Source organism: Entelurus aequoreus, linkage group LG02 (genome assembly GCF_033978785.1).
Source record: "Entelurus aequoreus isolate RoL-2023_Sb linkage group LG02, RoL_Eaeq_v1.1, whole genome shotgun sequence".
NCBI lineage: Eukaryota > Metazoa > Chordata > Actinopteri > Syngnathiformes > Syngnathidae > Entelurus > Entelurus aequoreus.
This window is the reverse complement of record NC_084732.1, coordinates 58,168,417-58,189,378: the sequence shown is the minus strand read 5'-3', so window position 1 is coordinate 58,189,378 and position 20,962 is coordinate 58,168,417. Positions and strand designations below refer to the sequence as shown.

At 41.0% G+C, this 20,962-nt stretch overlaps 1 protein-coding gene across 4 annotated transcripts in view; it reads left to right on the top strand.

Moving 5' to 3' along the window:
• The window catches only part of LOC133636209 (transmembrane channel-like protein 3), a 143,094-nt gene that overhangs the window by 78,358 nt on the left and 43,774 nt on the right, over window positions 1–20,962 (top strand). For all 4 annotated transcript variants that reach the window (XM_062030008.1, XM_062030000.1, XM_062029991.1 and 1 more), the window contains exons 14-16: window positions 35–163; window positions 2,299–2,366; window positions 4,900–5,028. In XM_062030008.1, the coding sequence (XP_061885992.1) occupies window positions 35–163; window positions 2,299–2,366; window positions 4,900–5,028 (326 nt within the window). The remainder of the gene's footprint in view (window positions 1–34; window positions 164–2,298; window positions 2,367–4,899; window positions 5,029–20,962) is intronic.

The window sequence follows — 20,962 nt, the reverse complement described above, 5'->3', positions numbered from 1 at the left end:
TAACTTTCATATGTTTAAACCATCTACTGTATAGGAGATGTTGAAGCTGTCCATCATCGATATGATCTTCACAGTGGCCAGCATCCTGCTCATTGACTTTATCAGAGGTCTGGTGGTTCGTTACCTCAGCGACTGCTGCTGCTGGGATTTGGAGAGCAAGTTTGTAAGTGTTAACGTTGAACACGTTCCTTCAGTAAAATTATATTGTGAGTTTCAAGTAAGTAAGTAAGTACATTTTATTTATAAAGCGTTTTTCACAGATAAAATCACAAAGCGCTGTACAAAACATTGGTGAAGTAAAACAACAATTCAATTAAAACAACAGGGGCAACATCATAAAAAAGATACAAAGTGGATTAAAAATTATAGTTAAAAGGTGCATTAACTAAAAGCTTTACTGAAAAGAGAAGTTTTCAAATGTTTCTTAAAAGTTTTGACACATTCAAAATCACAGAGGGACTGGTGCAAATTGTTCCAGAGTCTGGGAGCTATAGCCTGGAATGCCAGGTCTCAACGGGTTTTAAATTGAGTTTTGGGGATCTTTAGAAGACCCTGGCCTGAAGACCGGAGGCTGCGCCCTGAGGAGTCGGGGCATAGCAAATCACCAATTGCATCAAGTGTGTTGCAATAGGCTGGCTTGACAGCAAACACAGTGGTCCAAGAAAACAACCAATTAACTTGTAAGTTAGGTTTTATTTTGCAAAATTGTGTTTAATGTATCAGTCTCTGTAGACACTCAACAATTTCAACTAGTGTTCAAATGTATCTGTTTAAAGGGTGGGTTCTCCAGACCACCAAGCATCGCCATGAGAGCTCGGATCAGTGCTACAATAGAGTTTTTATTGTAATAGTGCAGCAGCTTGCTTTCCAGCAAGTGTCCTTTTGTCGCTCCAACTCCAACAATCTCTCTCCTCCCGGCTGCTGCTTATACAGAGCGACAGGTGATTAGATAACAAGGCCCACCTGGGTCATCTACGCACCTGTCGCTGACTTCGAGGCCGGTCCTGGCACACCCAGTTCCGCTCCAGGCCCGCAGGCCACGCCCCCCTCCACAAAGGGTAACTGCACTTTTTTGGGAATTTTGCCTAACGTTCACAATCAGTATGAAAGACGGATGGATATTTTCTTAATGCATTTTAAATATTAAATAACTGTGATCAAAAATCAGCTTACAATGGAGCCTATCCATTAGGGTTTCATTTACATGATATAAGTACTGTATGTATGTAATGTAGTAAGGGGTACATTTTTAGTAACATTTAATATTTGTGTATTTTGATCATTTTAAGCATACGCAGCGCATTAATTTCAAAAACGCATCACAAGATTTGCTTTTTTTTTTTCATCACTGATTATTATTCACTGCAGACTTCATTAGAGCCAGCAAACATAATTAAACATCACTTACTGTACAAGTTCTGCTGTCATTAGGATGCTGACTGCTTGGATTTTCATATATTTCCATTTAGATGAGAAGTGACTCATAATCCTCGCGAAGAAAAGGGATATGGGGGTTGGGGGCGGGGGGACAAGGGCTTTTTGTGTCGTTCTCGCCAGCTCCAGGTCCTAAATGGCTGTCAAAGTGTCCCAACTTGTTGGACTATCTCTTCAGCCATCTTCTTTTCAGCTAAGAGGCATGATTTATGATCTACAAAAAGCTTGCAGGGAATCGAGGAAACAGCAGACCACTCGATGACACACGGATGTGATCACGTCGCCGCTATACATAGTTTGTCTACGTCAGTGCTTATAATGACAATATCTCTACTACTGCGTTAATATTCGAGTCACGAAATGTAAATTGAGTATTGTTGGCGCTTTTTTATTTTATGGGCGGAGCTCCCGTACAGCTGTGCTGTAAGCGGACTTTTATTTACGTGTATTTAATATTTAGGATGCATAAAAAAAAAAAAATCCATCCATCGTCATGTCTTTCATGATTGCGAACAATAGGCAAAATTCCCCAAAAAGGGAAGTTCCCCCTTTAAACTGTAATTCAAATTAGAAATATAGATATTGTCAATTTATATGTATTTCTTAAATATCTCATTAAGTTTATTCTTCCAAAAAGGTAGTGATTATAGTCCACACATTCTGTTTTTAGTACATGTTAAAACCGTGTTAATAAGTAGGCTGAGAGACTGTAATATGATATTTAAAATCAATCCTTAAAAGTATTTATAATTTTTGTACTTCTTCAAAGCAAATCTTCAGGAAGTATAGTTTGGTTGATTCAGTGTGAAACTTTACATCATTTGTGTAACATCAAAATATTGTTTTTGTTCTGATAATTTTTAGCCTGAATATGGGGAATTCAAAATAGCAGAGAATGTCTTGCACCTGATTTACAACCAAGGGATGATCTGGTAAGTTTACAAATAATGTTATTGTGTGAATGTTGAAGAGCATGTTATGATATACTGCACCTAAATTTGATGCTCAACTTAGACTTTGGTATCTCTATAAGCCCTATTTACTGTCTATCTTAACACTGGTTGAGACAGATGGCCACCCAACAGGTTCTCTTTGGGGTTTCTTCTCCACAAGGAGTTTTTTTCGTGCCTTCGTCTCAAAGTGGTTGTTCATGTCAGGACTTGGTCCCTGGCGTGGTTGGTTCTCCCAGAAGGCAACGGAAAATTGGCGTGTGCGAGGCGTGAATTTAAATACATGTTTATTTAACAATAAAAAAGGAATAAACAAAAGGCGCTCACAGTGGAGGTAGAAAACTTGGCTATACAAAACAAAAGACTTGCACAAGGGCACAAAAACTATTAAACAAAACTTACTTGGCATGAGGAAAAAGCATGAAAAAGAGCAGCATGGATCATGAGCGGGAACAGAGTGGCAGGAGTGTGAATGTGATGTTGCCAGCACGAACAACAGAAACAGAAAAGCTTATATAGTGACATGATCAGTGAAAACAGGTGCGTGACTCTAAACGTGAACAGGTGCGTGACATGACGATGTGAACCAGGTGAAAACTAATGAGTTGCTATGGAAACAAACAAACCAGGAAGTGCAACCAGGAACTAAAAAGAGTCCAAAAAACAAACACATGGCCAAAACAAAAACATGATCAACAGACATGACAGTTCATGCTTAATTCAGTTAGTTGCTCGATGTGTTAGGTACCATATGATAACTCCTGTTGTTAATTTGCGCTACACAAATAAAACCTTCTTGACTAGCAATTAGCAATTAGAAATTTTCCACTACCCCAATATCCCTAATTTTCCTCAAAATTACACATTTCCCACAACACATTTTCCCACTTTTTAATCTAAATATGTTTTACTTCCATCTTTCTAAACCTATTCAAGCCATTCCAACAGCAAAATATATTTGGTAATTTTAAAGCATCCTGGTTATCTATTCACCTATATATATATATATATACTGTATATATATATATGTATATGTGTATATATATATGTGTGTGTATGTATATATGTATACGTGTATATATGTGTGTGTATATATATATATATATATATATATATATATATATATATATATATATATATATATATATATATATATATATATATATATATATATATATATACAATTATTTTCGGTCACACATGGACCTTTACCCTAACAGCGGATAGTTACTTGAAAGGCGTGAGTTGTTAATGGTCAAATTAGATAATACTTTTGACAGGTTTTGAGCAAATAAATCACTTGCATTCAAGCAAAACATTTAAATGGGACCTACGATTATTTTTTACATTTAAGGCTTATAATTGTTGTTACAATGTTGGATACTCGTATTAAACATTGCTTAATCGTCAAATCCTAAGGTTCATGGATTTTGCCGTATGTTTGCAAACAGTTTTTTTTGTTTTTTTTAACCGTGGGTCATTTGTGACATCACAGATTGACAGATGTACATTTCTGGTCATTCTTGGACATGTTATGACATGGCAGTCTCCGACACAGCTGAGACTGGAGCCTGGTTGTCATTCCTTCTCGTTTCATGCACTTAATTACGCCTACTCTAGTGTCTCTAAAATAAATACTTCCATGACATTCACGGGACTGTTTTGTCAACATGGAAGTTGGATGTTCTGCTCAAAAGACAGGGCAACCATTGTGACAATAGAACTTGGTTTTAGGAAACGCAAGAAAAGATCGGTTAAAGTATTATTTTCGTCTAATCATGCATTGAGCATAATAACACCGAAGTGCAACATGAAGTGATCAGAGAGTGTGCAGGTGTACCTAGCCGTTTGCAGACTCGGAAATTGGGTTATAAATCTGACTGTAGAGCAAAAATATACACCATAGCAGGTCAAATACATAGTACAAATCACAGCAAAGTTTGTTCAATGTAGATTAGAATCATTATAGGTATCCTTTAGAAAAACGTTCCTGTATGACATTGCGACAATAAAATAGCATTTATGTCAAAATAAGGGGGTCTTTTGTTAAGTTGTTTTCAATTATGCAGGCAAGTAATAACCTGTAATTAATCGTTATTAATCCAAATTTAAAAGTGTGATTAATCTGACTTAAAAAATACATTTTGACAACACTAATTATTATAAATGATAATTGACGCCTAGACGTGCATGAACACTGTATATCCTTCCAAAAAGGAATATGTACACACATATAAACGAATATATAGGCACACCCAAACGCACGCACACACTCACACAAAGCTAACATGAGTACAATAGAACATCTGATTAAAACAATAATAATCTGTCTAGTGATGCCCAGCCTCCATGACCTTGTTCCCAAAGTCTTTATGTCTCAATTCCACCTTTGTGTGCGACTCCATCGGATTTCCTAAACTCATTTCAGTGCTGTCACCTTGCGACTATAAACATAATGGATGTCTTTTACTGGTGTCACCTCGTAGGTGTGTGAGTAACGCTTTCTTTCATGCAGGATGGGAGCTTTTTTCTCCCCTTGTCTCCCGGCTTTTAACGTGTTGAAGCTCATTGGTCTCATGTATCTGAGGAGCTGGGCCGTCCTCACCTGTAATGTTCCCCATCAACAGGTGTTCAGAGCATCCAGGTAAGACATTTACTAACACACATTACTAGCATAGTTTCGACAGCATGTGGAGGAGTGGTCACATTCATAAAATGATACGTCTTTGCTTTGACTTGGTGGATTATTTTGGATTGTTTCTATTGAATATGGAAGAGTGTGACATGTAATTGTCAGCTAAGCTGCGTGCATGCATGTGTGCACATGTTTGTGTCTTCTATGTCCTCTTAATCGCCCCGACCCACAAACACACACACACACGCTATGCACATGCACGTGTGCATTCCAGATGTAACTGTGGAAGAGCGAGATTCAGATATGCTACATATGTGAGAAAACTTTTTTTTTTTTTTTTTACCGAAATACTTGTTTAATTTACAAGTCAAAAAATGTTTTGTTTAAAAATATATATATATATTTTTTTGATACAATCAACTTTAACCTTGTGGGCAGAGCTTCCACTCAACAATATGTTAAAAGCCTTTTTATTGTTCAGTCTCGAATGATGGTGTAACTACTGATTATTTCCCCCTAACAAGATTAGGAGAGTATTTTTTTCTTCTATGGCTTGCACTACTAATCAAGTTGAAGTTATCCAGGATCCTTTTTTGTTTTACCAAGTCAGTCATTAAAGATGTGGGATAATATGTGCTACAAAAATGGATAATAACATAATACAATATTCTTGTCATGAGCAGAGGTGGGTAGTACAGTGCTACATTTACTCCGTTACATCTACTTGAGAAACTTTTGGGATAAATTGTACTTCTAAGAGTAGTTTTAATGCAACATACTTTTACTTTTACTTGAGTATATTTATAGAGAAGAAACGCTACTTTTACTCCGCTCCATTTATCTACATTCAGCTCGCTACACGCTACTGATTTTTTATCGGTCTGTTAATGCACGCTTTGTTTGTTTTGGTTTGTCAGACAGACCTTCAAAGTAGGATCTATCGCATGCCTGCGTCAAATGCAGTCACTGGTGACGTTTGACTCCGTTTCACCAATCAAACAGAGCCAGGCGGTCACATGATTAACAAGCTTAAGCTTTTTTTTCTTTTTTCTTTTTTTTTTTAAAAAGCCTACTGAAATGAAATTGTTTTATTTAAACGGGGATAGCAGATCCATTCTATGTGTCATACTTGATCATTTTGCGATATTGCCATATTTTTGCTGAAAGGATTTAGTAGAGAACATCGACGATAAAGTTCGCAACTTTTGGTCGCTGATAAAAAAAGCCTTGCCTGTACCGGAAGTAGCGTGACGTCGCAGGTTGAAGGGCTCCTCACATTTCCCCATTGTACACCAGCAGCGAGAGTAATTCGGATCGAGAAAGCGACAATTACCCCATTAATTTGAGCGAGGATGAAAGATTTGTGGATGAGGAACGAGAGAGTGAAGGACTAGAGTGCAGTGCAGGACGTATCTTTTTTCGCTCTGACCGTAACTTAGGTAAAAGGGCTCATTGGATTCCACACTTTCTCCTTTTTCTATTGTGGATCAGGGATTTGTATTTTATACCACCTCGGATACTATATCCTCTTGAAAATGAGAGTCGAGAACGCAAAATGGACATTCACAGTGACTTTTATCTCCACGACAATACATCGGTGAAGCACTTTAGCTACGGAGCTAACAAGATAGCATCATGCTTAAATGCAGATAGAAACAAAAGAAATAAGCCCCTGACTGGAAGGATAGACAGAAGATCAACAATACTACTATCAGGAGACACAGACCCAAACACTGGACCTGTAACTACACGGTTAATGCTGTGCCGCCTGTCGAAGCCTAGCAATGCTGTTGCTAACGACGCCATTGAAGCTAACTTAGCTACGGGACCTCGTCAGAGCTATGATAAAAACATTAGCGCTCCACCTACGCCAGCCCTCATCTGCTCATCAACACCCGTGCTCACCTGTGTTCCAGCAATCGACGGCACGACGAAGGACTTCACCCGATCATCGATGCGGTCGGCGGCTAGCGTCGGATAACGCGTCTGCTATCCAAGTCAAAGTCCTCCTGGTTGTGTTGCTGCAGCCAGCCGCTAATACACCGATCCCACCTACAGGTTTCTTCTTTGCAGTCTCCGCTGTTCATTAAACAAATTGCAAAAGATTCACCAACACAGATGTCCAGAATACTGTGGAATTTTGCGATGAAAACAGAGTATTGTGTCCGAATACTTCCGTTTCAACCATCGACGTCACGCGCAAACGTTATTATACATAGACGTTTTCAACCGGAAGTTTCGCGGGAAATTTAAAATTGCACTTTATAAGTCAACCTGGCCATATTGGCATGTGTTGCAATGTTAAGATTTCATCATTGATGTATAAACTATCAGACTGCGTGGTCGGTAGTAGTGGGATTCAGTAGGCCTTTAAACCTTTATTTATACATTTCAATTACAAACAGACGATAAACAACAACAGTACAGAACAGTACAAAAACAGTACAAAACAGCGCCAGGGGGTTGTAAATTCAAAGTAACTAAAATAGAATACAAAATAGTATATATATAATAAACAATAAACAAAGTGCTAAGCCATAGGCTCACTCAATTTCAGTAAATAATTTAAATTTGGAACACAGCATCATTGTTTTCACAGCTTTTTGGTTGGTTAGAGGTAGAGAGTGTTTTAATGTAGAGTTCTAAATCTTTTTTAAAGGCACAAAAGATAGGTCGGGTATTGAGAAACTTACATTTATGAATATAAAACTTAGCCAATACTTTAATGAGGTTGCAAAGGTAAAATTCCTTTTCAAATTTTTGTTCATACAGTGTAAAACCTAATAGCACATCTTTAAAACAAAGCACAAATTTGTCATGTATATTGTCCAGGATGAAGCAACAGATGCCTGCCATAGTGATGGAGTGCTTTCACAAGTCCAAAATAGATGGTAAACAGTCTCTGGATGCATGTTACATAAGGTGCAGGTAACATCGATGTCCTTCTTGTATCTAAACATCACAGTCTTTACAGGGTAATAACCATGAATGATTTTAAAAGATATCTCTTTGACTTTTTTGGTAAGTAAATACCTGTGAGGAAGGGACCACGTTTTGACCCAGCAGATGTCATTCACAACATTATTCCAGAGCGCAATTACATAGGAGACAGACACACAATCATTTTGGAATAAGCTGCGGATTTTTCTGTTATTTTTCTGATCAAAGCAAAGTTTCCCCACAGGAGTGTCAAGCGGATAATTCACAATTTTTACAGCAGAAAGAGGAGATTAATACGCCCTGTACAACATAACAACACCTGTTGGAATGTACAACATAACAACACCTGTTGGAATGGCATCAAATACAATGGCAAATTGTTTGGGGGTCACAGGAACCTTAAAATGGTTGAGAAATTCTTGGTAATTAAAAAGTTGACCTTCCTTGTTGAAAAGCTGACTCACTAAAATAATATCATTGTTGAACCAATTGTTGAGGAAAAGAGATTTCCTTTTGTAACATATAACATATAACAAGCTTAAGCTTACATGAACTCAACTTCAAATTTGAGGAAGCACATCGCGGTAAGAAACATTAGTCAATATTTTGGCTGTCACCGTAGGCTGATGTTAGCTTCCCTGCTATGAATTACTGTCAAATGTACATCATGTGGGGACATTTATTAACGCACTGCAGCCTCATAGACAAACAGACAGACACACACACACACACACACACACACACACACACAAACACACACACACACGCACACACACTCACGCATGCACACAAACACCAATCAGAAGTGCACAGTGTGTTCTCAGGTGCATCCCACACCTATCAGTTTATGGTTTGCGTAAAGGCGAACTTGTTATTTTCCTTTGTAATCTCTGCCTACTGAGCGTATGGTGCTGTTAAGTTATTGTGGCTCAATTTGCCTTAATTTTTTTAATGTTATGTCAAGACTGGGTTCTTGGGTTTTGTTCCTCCGGAAGGCAACGGAAAATTGGCGCGAGCCAGACGTGAGTTTGAATACATGATTTATTCTTAACACTAATAAACTAAAAAAAGGAAGCAAACAAATGGCGCGCACAAAGGCGGAAATACAAACTTGACTAAGAAACAAAAGACATGCACATGGGCACAAAAACTATGAACAAAGAAACAAAAACACTAACTGTGGTCTTAATAAACAAAACTTACTTGGCATGAGAAAAAACATGAAAAAGAGCAGCATGGATCATCAGAGTGGCAGGAGTGTGAATGTGTGTCGCCGGGCGAACAACAGAAACAGAAAAGCTTATATAGTGACATGATCAGTGAAAACAGGTGCGTGACTCTAAACGTGAACAGGTGCGTGACATGACGATGTGAACCAGGTGAAAACTAATGAGTTGCTATGGAAACAAACAAACCAGGAAGTGCAACCAGGAACTAAAAAGAGTCCAAAAAACAAACAACATAACTAAACAAAACATGATCCGGACCATGGATCATGACAGAACCCCCTCCTCAAGGACAGATACCAGATGTCCAAAACCAAAAAAATGAACAAGAGTCATGGGAGGGCGGGAGGGGGACATGGCGGTGGGTCGCCAGACCACGTGTCCCCGAATCCACCGGGGCAGAATCAGGTGCCGGCGACGCGTAGACAGCCGCTGTACCTGACGAGGTGGGCGACCCGGGAAGGGCCACATCCGTGGCCGACGAGGAGGTCGGCGCACTTGGCGTGGCGGACGACCAGGTAGCGGCCATATCCGTGGCCCACGAGAAGGCAGGCGCGTTGTCGTCGTGGCAGCAGCAGATGACGCAGGTGCGGGTGCAGCAGACGAAGCAGGCGGCGAAGCTTGGCGTGGCACTTCGGGCGGCGAAGCTTGGTCTTGGCCGCTTGGAGGGTCTTGGCTGCATGGAGGGTCTTGGCGAGGGTCTTGGCGAGGGTCTGGGTCTTGGTCTTGGCGAGGGTCTTGGTCCTGGTCTTGGCGAGGGTGGTCTTGGACTTGGTCTTGGACTTGGCATGGTTGGTCTTGGACTTGGTCTTGGCGTGGGGGGTCTTGGTCTTGGCTTGGACTTGGGGGGTCTTGGTCTTTGCTTGGACTTCGGGGATCTTGGTCTTGGCTTGGACTTGGGGGATCTTGGTCTTGGCTTGGACTTGGGGGATCTTGGTCTTGGCTTGGACTTGGGGGATCTTGGTCTTGGCTTGAGGGGTCGCGTCGTGGAGCTGCGACTGGCGGCACTTGGCGTCGTGGAGCTGCGACTGGCGGCACTTGGCGTAGTGGAGCTGCGACTGGCGGCACTTGGCGTCGTGGAGCTGCGACTGGTGGCACTTGGCGTCGTGGAGCTGCGACTGGCGGCACTTGGCGTCGTGAAGCTGCGACTGGCGGCACATGGCGTCGTGAAGCTGCGACTGGCGGCACTTGGCGTCGTGAAGCTGCGACTGGCGGCACTTGGTGTCGTGAAGCTGTGACTGGCGGCACTTGGCGTCGTGAAGCTGCGACTGGCGGCACTTGGCGTCGTGAAGCTGCGACTGGCGGCACTTGGCGTGAAGCTGCGACTGGTGGCGCTTGGCGTGAAGCTGCGACTGGTGGCGTTTGGCGTGAAGCTGGGCATGGTGGAGCTTTGCATGGTGGAGCTTGGCATGGTGATAGCCTTGGAGCAGGGCGTGGAGCAGGTGGAGGTGGCCTAGCTGGAGGCTGTGGCTTGGCAGGTCGAAAGACTGGTGGTGGCGGCTGTGCTGGTGGCTGTGGCTTGGCGTGACGAAATTCAGGTGGTGGTGGCCGAGCTGGAGGCTGTGGCTTGGCAGACCGAAGAACGACCCCACCTGAACAGTCCCCAGCCCTAGCCCCCCCCTCAAGGAGCGGATCCCAGACGCGCTCCCTGCGGTCTGGAACCGTCTTTTGGGGTGGGTGGAGGAGGTCAGGAGGGGGGAAGAATCTTCCCCTCCAAACTGTCCAAAAAGTCTTTCTTCTTCCTTGAATTGAGTGGGTGAAGAAGAAAAAAAATTGTGTGACTTGGGCGTGGCTTGAGTCCTGGGGGGCGGGGCATGAAAACTGGGTGACTGTGACTGATATGCTCTAATTTGTAAAAACATGTCCTGATAATGCTCTATCTTGGACTTAGAGTCTTTTGCTGGGGGCGGGTGATCAAAAGAAAAAGCGTTCAGAAAAAAAAAATCCTGGTCTGTGATGTCATTTTGGAGCTGCGGAGCTGGCAGCAACCTGCCTCCGCCCGGAGTAGGAGGAGCCTGCGGCAGCGCCGCGTGCTGTCCTCTCGCCTTCCCTGATGTCCTTGGTCTGGAGCGGCGCTTCCGGGACTGCGGTGACGCAGCGCCGTCCTCGGACCAACTGGCGCTCAATGGCACCAGATTTCCATCTGGCCCCCACATCAGGTCTCTGCGCTTCCCGGAGGAATAACGCAGCGTCTCTTCCTCCATCGCGCGGAGGACCTCCCACACTGCCTCGCCAAAATTGTCCAATTTTCTTGCGGAGAAACTCTTCTGCTGGCGTCCTACTGTCAAGACTTGGTCCCTGGCATGGTTGGTTCTCCCAGAAGGCAACGGAAAATTGGCGCGTGCGAGGCGTGAATTTAAATACATGTTTATTTAACAATAAAAAAGGAATAAACAAAAGGCGCTCACAGTGGAGGTAGAAAACTTGGCTATACAAAACAAAAGACTTGCACAAGGGCACAAAAACTATGAACAAAGAAACAAAAACACTAACTGTGGTCTTAATAAACAAAACTTACTTGGCATGAGAAAAAACATGAAAAAGAGCAGCATGGATCGTCAGTGGCAGGAGTGTGAATGTGTGTCGCCGGGCGAACAACAGAAACAGAAAAGCTTATATAGTGACATGATCAGTGAAAACAGGTGCGTGACTCTAAACGTGAACAGGTGCGTGACATGACGATGTGAACCAGGTGAAAACTAATGAGTTGCTATGGAAACAAACAAACCAGGAAGTGCAACCAGGAACTAAAAAGAGTCCAAAAAACAAACAACATAACTAAACTAAACATGATCCGGACCATGGATCATGACATGTTAATGTATTATTATTTAATATATATTATTGTTTTAGTTGCTTAAGAGATATTCCTGGCTCTGAATTTACTCATTGCTATTTTTATGTGTTTGTGCATTATTTGTTGCCGTCGTCATTAAACGAACAGGTTACTCATCAGTTACTCAGTATTTGAGTAGTTTTTTCACAACATACTTTTTACTTTTAATCAAGTAAATATTTGGGTGACTACTCCTTACTCTTACTTGAGTAATAAATCTCTAAAGTAACAGTACTCTTACTTGAGTACAATTTCTGGCTACTCTACCCACCTCTGGTCATGAGTACATTCATGTGCAATGGGTGGGGTCAGTAGCACACGACCAACACAGCACTCAGTCGGAAATAACTTCTACCATATTATGTATGAAGACTATAAAGTAGGGGTGTGGGAAAAATCGATTCGAATTCAAATCGCCATTCTCACGTTGTACGATTCAGTATCAATTCTCATTTTTCAAAAATCGATTTCATTTTTTAAATTTTTTTATTAATCAATCCAACAAAACAAAACACAGCAACACCATAACAATGCAATCCAATTCCAAAACCAAACCCGACCCAGCAACACTCAGAACAGCAATAAACAGAGCAATTGAGAGGAGACACAAACACGACACAGAAAAATCCAAAAGTAGTGAAACAAAAATGAATATTATCAACAACAGTATCAATATTAGTAACAATTTCAACATAGCAGTGATTAAAAATCCCTCATTGACATTATCATTAGACATTTATAAAAACAATTTAAAAAAATAAATAAAAATGAACAATAGTGTCACAGTGGCTTACACTTGCATCGCATCTCATAAGCTTGACAACACACTGTGTCCAATATTTCCACAAAGATAAAATTAGTCATATTTTTGGTTCATTTAATAGTTAAAACAAATTCACATTATTGCAATCAGTTGATAAAACATTGTCCCTTACAATTATAAAAGTGTTTTACAAAAATCTACTACTCTGCTTGCATGTCAGCAGACTGGGGTAGATCCTGCTGAAATCATATGTATTGAATGAATAGAGAATTGTTTTGAATCGGAAAAATATCGTTTTTGAATCGACAATCGCGTTGAATCGGAAAAAATCGATTTATAATCGAATTGTGACCCCAAGAATCGATATTGAATCGAATCGTGGGACACCTAAAGATTCGTAGCCCTACTATAAAGGTATGTCGGCAGAGGGGTTCGTGCTCGTGCCTCACAATAAGAAGGTTCTGGGTTCGATTCCTGGGCTTGGTGTCTTTCTGTGTGAAGTTTGCATGTTCTCCCCGTGACTGCGTGGGTTCCTTCCAGGTGCTCCGGCTTCCTCCCACCTCCAAAGACATGCACCTGGGGATAGGTTGATTGGCAACACTAAATTGGCCCTAGTGTGTGAATGTGAGTGTGAATGTTGTCTGTCTATCTGTGTTGGCCCTGTGATGAGGTGGCAACTTGTCCAGGGTGTACGCCCGTATGCAGCTGGGATCGGCTCCAGCACCTCCGCGACCCAGAGAGGAACAGGCGGTACAAAATGGATAGATGGATAAAGATATGCTACGAAAAATACAATTACAGTTGCTAAAAGCAAAAGTGAAAACTGTGAAAAATCACAGTTACATACACTGTATGTAACACTGTGATTTTTCACAGTTTTCACTTGTTAATAGGACAACATTATTTATAGGAACAATATAATTGACAATGGATGTGAAATGAAATATATAACATTTTATGGGCACTGTAGAGATGTGTGCAATGTGTCATTGCAAACATACAACCACTAAAGCTGGCAGAGATAAGACAATCCCTCTGTTGACGGTCTTCTACTTTGCTGATGAAAAACATGACGGAAATAAAAAACATAATGTGTAATTTCACCACATCATTATTGACAGGACAACATTATTTAAAAAGCTAAACAAATGTCAGTCATTTTATAGCCACTGTGGCATAATGTATCATTTTACACATATGACCACCGAAGCTTAGCACAGGGGTTAGTGCAGGTGCCCGGGTTCGATTTCGGGCTCGGGTCTTTCTGTGTGGAGTTTGCATGTTGTCCCCGTGACTGCGTGGGTTCCGGCTTCCTCCCACCTCCAAAGGCATGTACCTGCGGATAGGTTGATTGGCAACACTAAATTAACCCTAGTGTGTGAGTGTAAATGTTGTCTATCTGTGATGGCCCTGCGATGAGGTGGAGACTTGTCCGAATGCAGCTGAGATAGGCTCTAGCACCCCCCGCGACCCCGAAAGGGACAAGCGGTAGAAAATTGATGGATGGATGGACCACCAAAGCTGGCAGAGATAAAACAATCCCTCAAACAACAGTCTACAAATGTATGCCTATAATTCATTGGGGAAATCAAAATGTTTTGCCCGAATCTGACAAATCCTTACTTTTAATAAAATGTAATTATTCCAATACTATTTCCTCTGATGGACACGTAGTGGCAATGAATTGTGATACCATTTTCAGAGCCAACTGATTGGTCAGTGAGCGTTATTGTTATTTGCTCTAGTCTTGTTTCCTGGTACATCAGTAACTCCAACACATTAAATACTGTGGCAATGTGTCATGCTAAAAAGTTAAGGTGGGGCCCCTCGGTGCAGGACGTCCCGTCTTTCTGCCCGCGTGGGTTGTGGTCTTTTGCTGGCTTGGGGGCTGGTTGTCTCCTGCTTCTCCCATGCCTTGTCTTCTGCCGGGCACATTTGTCACTCTACGGCCTGCTACAGGCCTGGCCGGTGGCATGATGGGCCAGGTCCTGGGGATCATGTCACTGGCCTGCATGGGAATGGTGTTCCCTTGTTCACCGGGCGCCGCACCTGTTGTTTTGAGTGGGGCTTTCTGGTCTGCTAGGGCCATACTTTGGCTCCCGCACATACGGGGAGACAAATATACTGTACATACAAACATACCTATACACGGTCATACATACATACACACACATACGTGCATACATACTGTGGAGCATCACAATACCCCCGAACAGGTGAGACTAGGCAGAGGGCCAGCCATCACAGTGAGAGTATGAGTATTGACCCATTTTTACAAACTGTACCCTACCTGTTAAATAACCTTTTAACCAGTCACCAGCCAGCCCTCTAATTCCATATCTTCCCATTTTATCTAGGAGAATTGAATGATTAATGGTATCAAAGGCTTTATTTAGATCAATAAAAATACCAACAGCATATCTTTTATGCTCCAGTGCATTAGTAATTTCTTCAATGGCTTCAGTTATCGCCATTGAGGTTGTTCGTTTGGACCTAAAGCCATACTGACCGTCATTGATTATATGATGCTTCTCAAGAAAAAATTCAAGTCAGAGTTAAATAGTTTTTCTAAGATTTTTGAGAACTGAGGCAAAAGAGAGATTGGTCTGTAATTGGTGAAAGCGTGTTTGCTGTCACTTTTGAAGAGCGGAGTTACCTTAGCAATTTTCATTTGACTTGGAAAGCAGCCAGTCTGGAATGATAGGTTACATATATAAGTTAAGGGTTTTACAAAATTCAGAATAACTTTTTGAACCAATATCATGTTGATATCATGGCAGTCAGTGGAGCACTTACTTTTACACTTCCGCACAATGTTTGTCACTTCCTGCTCATTTGTAGCTGAGAGGAAGAATGACGAAGAATTCTGTTCAATAGTTGATTTTGTAACTCCATTGTCTGGGATATCAACAGCCAATTTAGGACCAACATTTAAAAAAAAACTATTAAACTTATTCACTACATTACTCATATTATAATCTTCACCGTTTTCATCAATAAAGTAATCAGGATATGTCAATTTTGAATATCCTTGTTTGATTAGACTATTCAAAACATCCCGAGTTCCTTTTATATTGTTTTTGTTTTCATATAGGTTTTTTTTTATAATATAACCGTTTGCTTGTTCTTGTAATATCAGTTAATTTATTTTTGTACTTCTTGTATCGTTGTTCGACTTCCTTCGTTTTTATTTTGATAAAAAGTTTGTAGAGATTGTTTTTCTTTTTACAGGCATTAATTAACCCCTTTTGTGATCCAAGGGCTATTTTTCTTTTTTCTTTTATAAATTATTCTTTCATGCAGGGAAGTAAAGATGTTTAAAAAATTACAATAAGCACTATCCACATTTGGTTCTCTGTATACTGAAATCCAATCCTGAACTGCTAAACTATTGTTTAGGGCACAGATTGTTTCCTCAGTTGTCATTCGTTTAGAGATTTTTGCCATAGTGTCTTTGGTTTTCTTGAGATGACAGTCATATAAAGTAAAAACAGGTAAATGGTCAGTGATATCACATATAAATAGGCCACTAGGGACTTGATTTCCCATAATGTTAGTAAAAATGTTGTCGATGATTGTGGCACTATGTGTTTTTATTCTGCTTGGTTTGGTTATGGTTGGATATAGAGGCAAGCTGTACATTGTGTCAATGAAGTCATCAACATGTTTTTGCTTGGTTGAGTTTAACAAATCAATGTTAAAATCACCACAGATAAATATGGTTTTATGGTTCACAGAGGAAAATAGTTTACCCATCCACTCATTGAAAGTTTCTATGCTTGAACCAGGTGCCCGGTATACACAGGCAAGACAAAATATTTGTCTTTTTGTCATTTAGGATTTCCACTGTTAAACATTCAAATAATCCATCGACTGCTATGGTCATGTTTGTTAAAACTTTAAATGTAACAGATTTATGAATGTACAATGTGACCCCTCCTCCTATTTTATTTATTCTATTTATGTATCTTAATTCATAGTCATTCAGACTAAAATCAATACCTTTATCATTGTTGAACCAGGTTTCAGTAATTGCAATAATGGTAAATGGATGACTAAATTCTTTCAAGTAATCCTTGTTAGCCTCAAAGTTAGTGTACATGCTTCGACTATTGAAATGTATTATTGACAGACTATCTTCTGATTTTACACTGCTTTCATGTTGTTCTCAGGTAAAATAATTACAGTTTTTTACAATCGCAGAGAAAAAAATATTATCAGGGTCTATCTCCATATCAGTCTCTGTTGTGGCGTGCTCTTGATACTCACACATGTCCAGTTCTTTTTGTTGATGTTGTAGGATCTTCTGTAACATGTCCATATTAATACTTGGTGTGGTCTGTGTTCTTGGTGTGGGTAACATTGAGATGATAGAAGTCACAAAGCTACATTGATACCAAGTACTGCATCAATGTCAATACTTATCAAGATCTTCTATGTTCCTCACCACCAAGACTTTTGCTTCCTTCGGCATCCCATTTAATTTGATGAAGATCTTACAGTTCGTTACCCAGGTTTCTTGAATCTTGCTTTGCCTTTTAAGTTGTCCTGCGATCCTTGCGATGTCAGCATTTTTGATTGCCAAGTGTTCCTTTGGAAAGAAAGTTTATAACATTTATATTTGAGTTTAAATTATTTATATTAATATACTGCCTAAAAATACCCAAGCAAGAAATTCATAATACATTCTTTAACTTACCTCTTAAAAGAATCGGAATCAAGAATCGTTGGGAACTGAAAAGTAAACAAGGGACCAGAATCGGGACCAGAATCGATCCAAATGTTAACGATGCCCAACCCTTGACACACCACCATTCCAGACTGACCAATTTTAAGGCTTTTAACACATTGTTCACAAGACTACAATCGATTTGTTACAAAAAAAGAAAAAAAGATTTGCAACCAAAACTTGAGGAAATGCAAGCAAAATGTATTGTTTCATGGGAATTTTTTTGGGATTTGTAAACCAAACAAGCATTTAGGTTAAAAAAAAAAGTTTTTTATGCAAATATATATTTATTTTCAAATCCATTAGTTTTGTTTGCACATCTTTTTTTTTAACCAGTTACATTTTTTTTTTATAAATGGTTGATTTATATAGGCTAGTAATGTAAAGTTTTGTACCTGACAAGTTTCGGCTATCTTGCTTCTGCAGCCTTCCTCAGAGGTGTCACGTGATGTTAGTGTGACGTCATCTGTGACGTGTTATATGGATTGTTCCATCCCACCTGAGGTGGTGGGATGGCGGTGTCCCCTGGTGTGCGTCGGGGGTAGGGCGGGGCGCCCCCTGTTGTCCGGATGTCCACCAAACGACCGGGAGCGGCCCTGCAGGACTGTGTCCCAGGTGTGGGATAGTTGGTAGGCTCCCTCGTCCCTGTTGACAGTCTTTGGGGCCCGCTTCCTGATTTCAACCGCCTCTTTGATCCACCGATGGAATTTGTTGCTTTCCATTCTAATTACCTTGGCTGCCTCCCAGTTCATTAGATGGTTTTCCCTCTTGCAGTGGTCTGAAATGGCTGATGATCAGATTTTCCTGCGTTGCTTTCATTCTCATTGCACGGGTGAGCGTTCCAGATGTTTCCTTTTCACATTCTTTCTGGTGTTCCTTTTTTCGTGTGCTGAACTGTCGACCTGTCTCTCCTATGTATGTTTTTTTGCATGTTAGGCAAGGGATCTCATATATCACATCACACTTTTTCTCAGGGGGGATCTCATCCTTAGGGTGTACTAGGATTTGGCGAAGCTTGATGTGCGGCTTCACTGGTGTGCTGATGTGGTGTTTCCTCATCGCTCGCTGTATGCGTTCTGTGACACCCCTGATGTATGAGAGGGTGACCATGCCCAGTTTCTCAGGCCTAGAACCTTTCTTCTTTTTTTCCTCCTTGTTGTTCCTTTGGACCTCTCGTTTGCCTTTGTTTATGGCCCAGTTTGGATAGTTGCAGGCTTTGAGCGCCTGTTTTATATGGTCCTCCTCCTTTTCTCTGTCATGGTTGTCTGTGATCACCTTGGTGCGATCATATAGGGTGCGGGCTACTGACAATTTGTGTGCTGTGGGGTGCTCTGATGTCCATAGTAAATATTGATCTGGGTGTGTGGGTTTTCTGTATATTGTTATCTTGATGCTTCCATCCTCAGTGTGCTTGATTTTCATGTCCAGGAACGCGATGGATCTGTGCTCTTCCTCTTCATGAGTAAACTTTATGTTTCCCGTCTCATCTATGGTGTTTAAGTGGTCTGTGAGTCTTTCTGTGTGGCCGGTCTTAATCTTCTCCAGGATGTCGTCCACATAGCGCCTCCAGAGGGACAGTCTACATCCTTCGGGAGCGGTGGCTATGGCTTTGGCCTCCAGGTCCTCCATGAAGAAACCACTCATGATGGCTGAGAGGGGGTCCCCCATGGCAAAACCCTCCTTCTGTCTGTATATGGTCCCTCTGAACAGGAAATATGTAGACTTGGCTACGAATGATAACAACTGGACTGTGTCTTCAACTGTTAGGTTTGTTCGTTTCCGGAGTGTTGAATCTGCTTTCAGGCGGTTCTGTACTATGTTTATTGTGACGTCCACTGGTGTTTTTGTGAATAGGGAGACTACGTCGTGAGATATGAGTATCTCGTCTGATTCTACTTTTACAGTGCTTAATTCTTGTGCCAGCTGCTCTGAGTTTTTGCAGTGTTGCTTCGTCTGGCCTAGGAGAGGTTTTATTATCTCGACTAGGGCTTTCGAAAGGTTGTATGTGACTGAGCCTATACTGTCAACAATTGGGCGGAGTGGAACGTCTTTTTTATGTATTTTGGGGGTGCCGTATATTCTAGGGGTGATACTGGCTGTCGGTACTAAAAAACTGTAGTTGTCCTTGTCTATTTTTCCCTCGTCCACTAATGGTTTTAGTAGAGTCTTCAGTTTTTTCTTTTTGTCTTCTGTCGGGTCCTTTTTTAGAACTTCATATGTGTCTTTATCCTCCAGCATAGCTATCATTTGGTTTTCATATTGTTTTGTGTCCATAATGACTGTTGTCCTTCCTTTATCTGCAGGTAGTATTTTGATGGTTTTGTCTTTGGCTATTGACTGAATAGCTTTCCATTCTTCCCTACTGGTGTTTTTGTATGTTATTTTGGCAGTCTTCAGTATCCCTGCTACCTCGTTGCGCAAACCCGCTTTGTTGCCTTGATTTGTTAATTTATGACATGCTGTCTCTGTTGCTACGATGAATTCTTCGTATGGGATGTTTATTGGGGTTGTGGCAAAGTTAAGACCGCGAGACAACACCTTGTTTTCCGTTACTGTTAATTTGCGTTGTGAAAGGTTACATACCCATTTTTCTCTTTTTTCTGTGTGTTCCTCCTCCTTTTTCGCTGAGGTTAGCTTCTCAAGTTTTCTGATGTGATGGTATTTTGTTGTCTTGAATTCCTTCTCGTGCTCACGTTGTAGGTGTTCATTCATTATTCGTTCGGTTTCCGTGTCCAGGGGGAAACGTTGTTTAAATCCACTCCTTTTTTCGGTTAACTGCTCTTCTATGTTGTTGATCTTATTCACCGTGCATCGTATTCTTTCTCTCACCAAGGCATTCCGTGCTTTTTTTACAATTCGTTCCGCGTTCATCGTCGGAATTGGGTTTTTGATCCCCAAGCTTGTTGGAACAACTCTTTCATCTCGGCAACGTAATGTGAATCTCAGGTGGTTGCGGAAGCGGGCCAGTTTGTGTTCCAGTTGTTCTAAACAACGGAATTCTTTGACACTGCACTGTCCATGACGTATACGTAATATGTTAAAGAGGTTAATTTAGCCTACTAATGTGTATTTATAAATGGTTGATTTATATAGGCTAGTAAGGTAAAGTTTTGTACCTGAGGAAGGCTGCAGAAGCAAGATAGCCGAAACTTGTCAGGTACAAAACTTTACCTTACTAGCCTATATAAATCAACCATTTATAAATACACATTAGTAGGCTAAATGAACCTCTTTAACAAGTTAAATTTTTTGTTTGAGTGCATAAAATGTCTCCCCATTGTGGTAGGTGTAAATCACAGTGTCTTTTAGACCCCCCTGTCCATCCTCTATAAACACACCATAATGTGTGTGAAGCCCTCTCCCACGCTGATTTATGTCACTGCACGGCAGTCATTTCCGCCTTGCAGGGCTTATCATTTCTTGCCAGATGTGGTGGAAATACAACACAG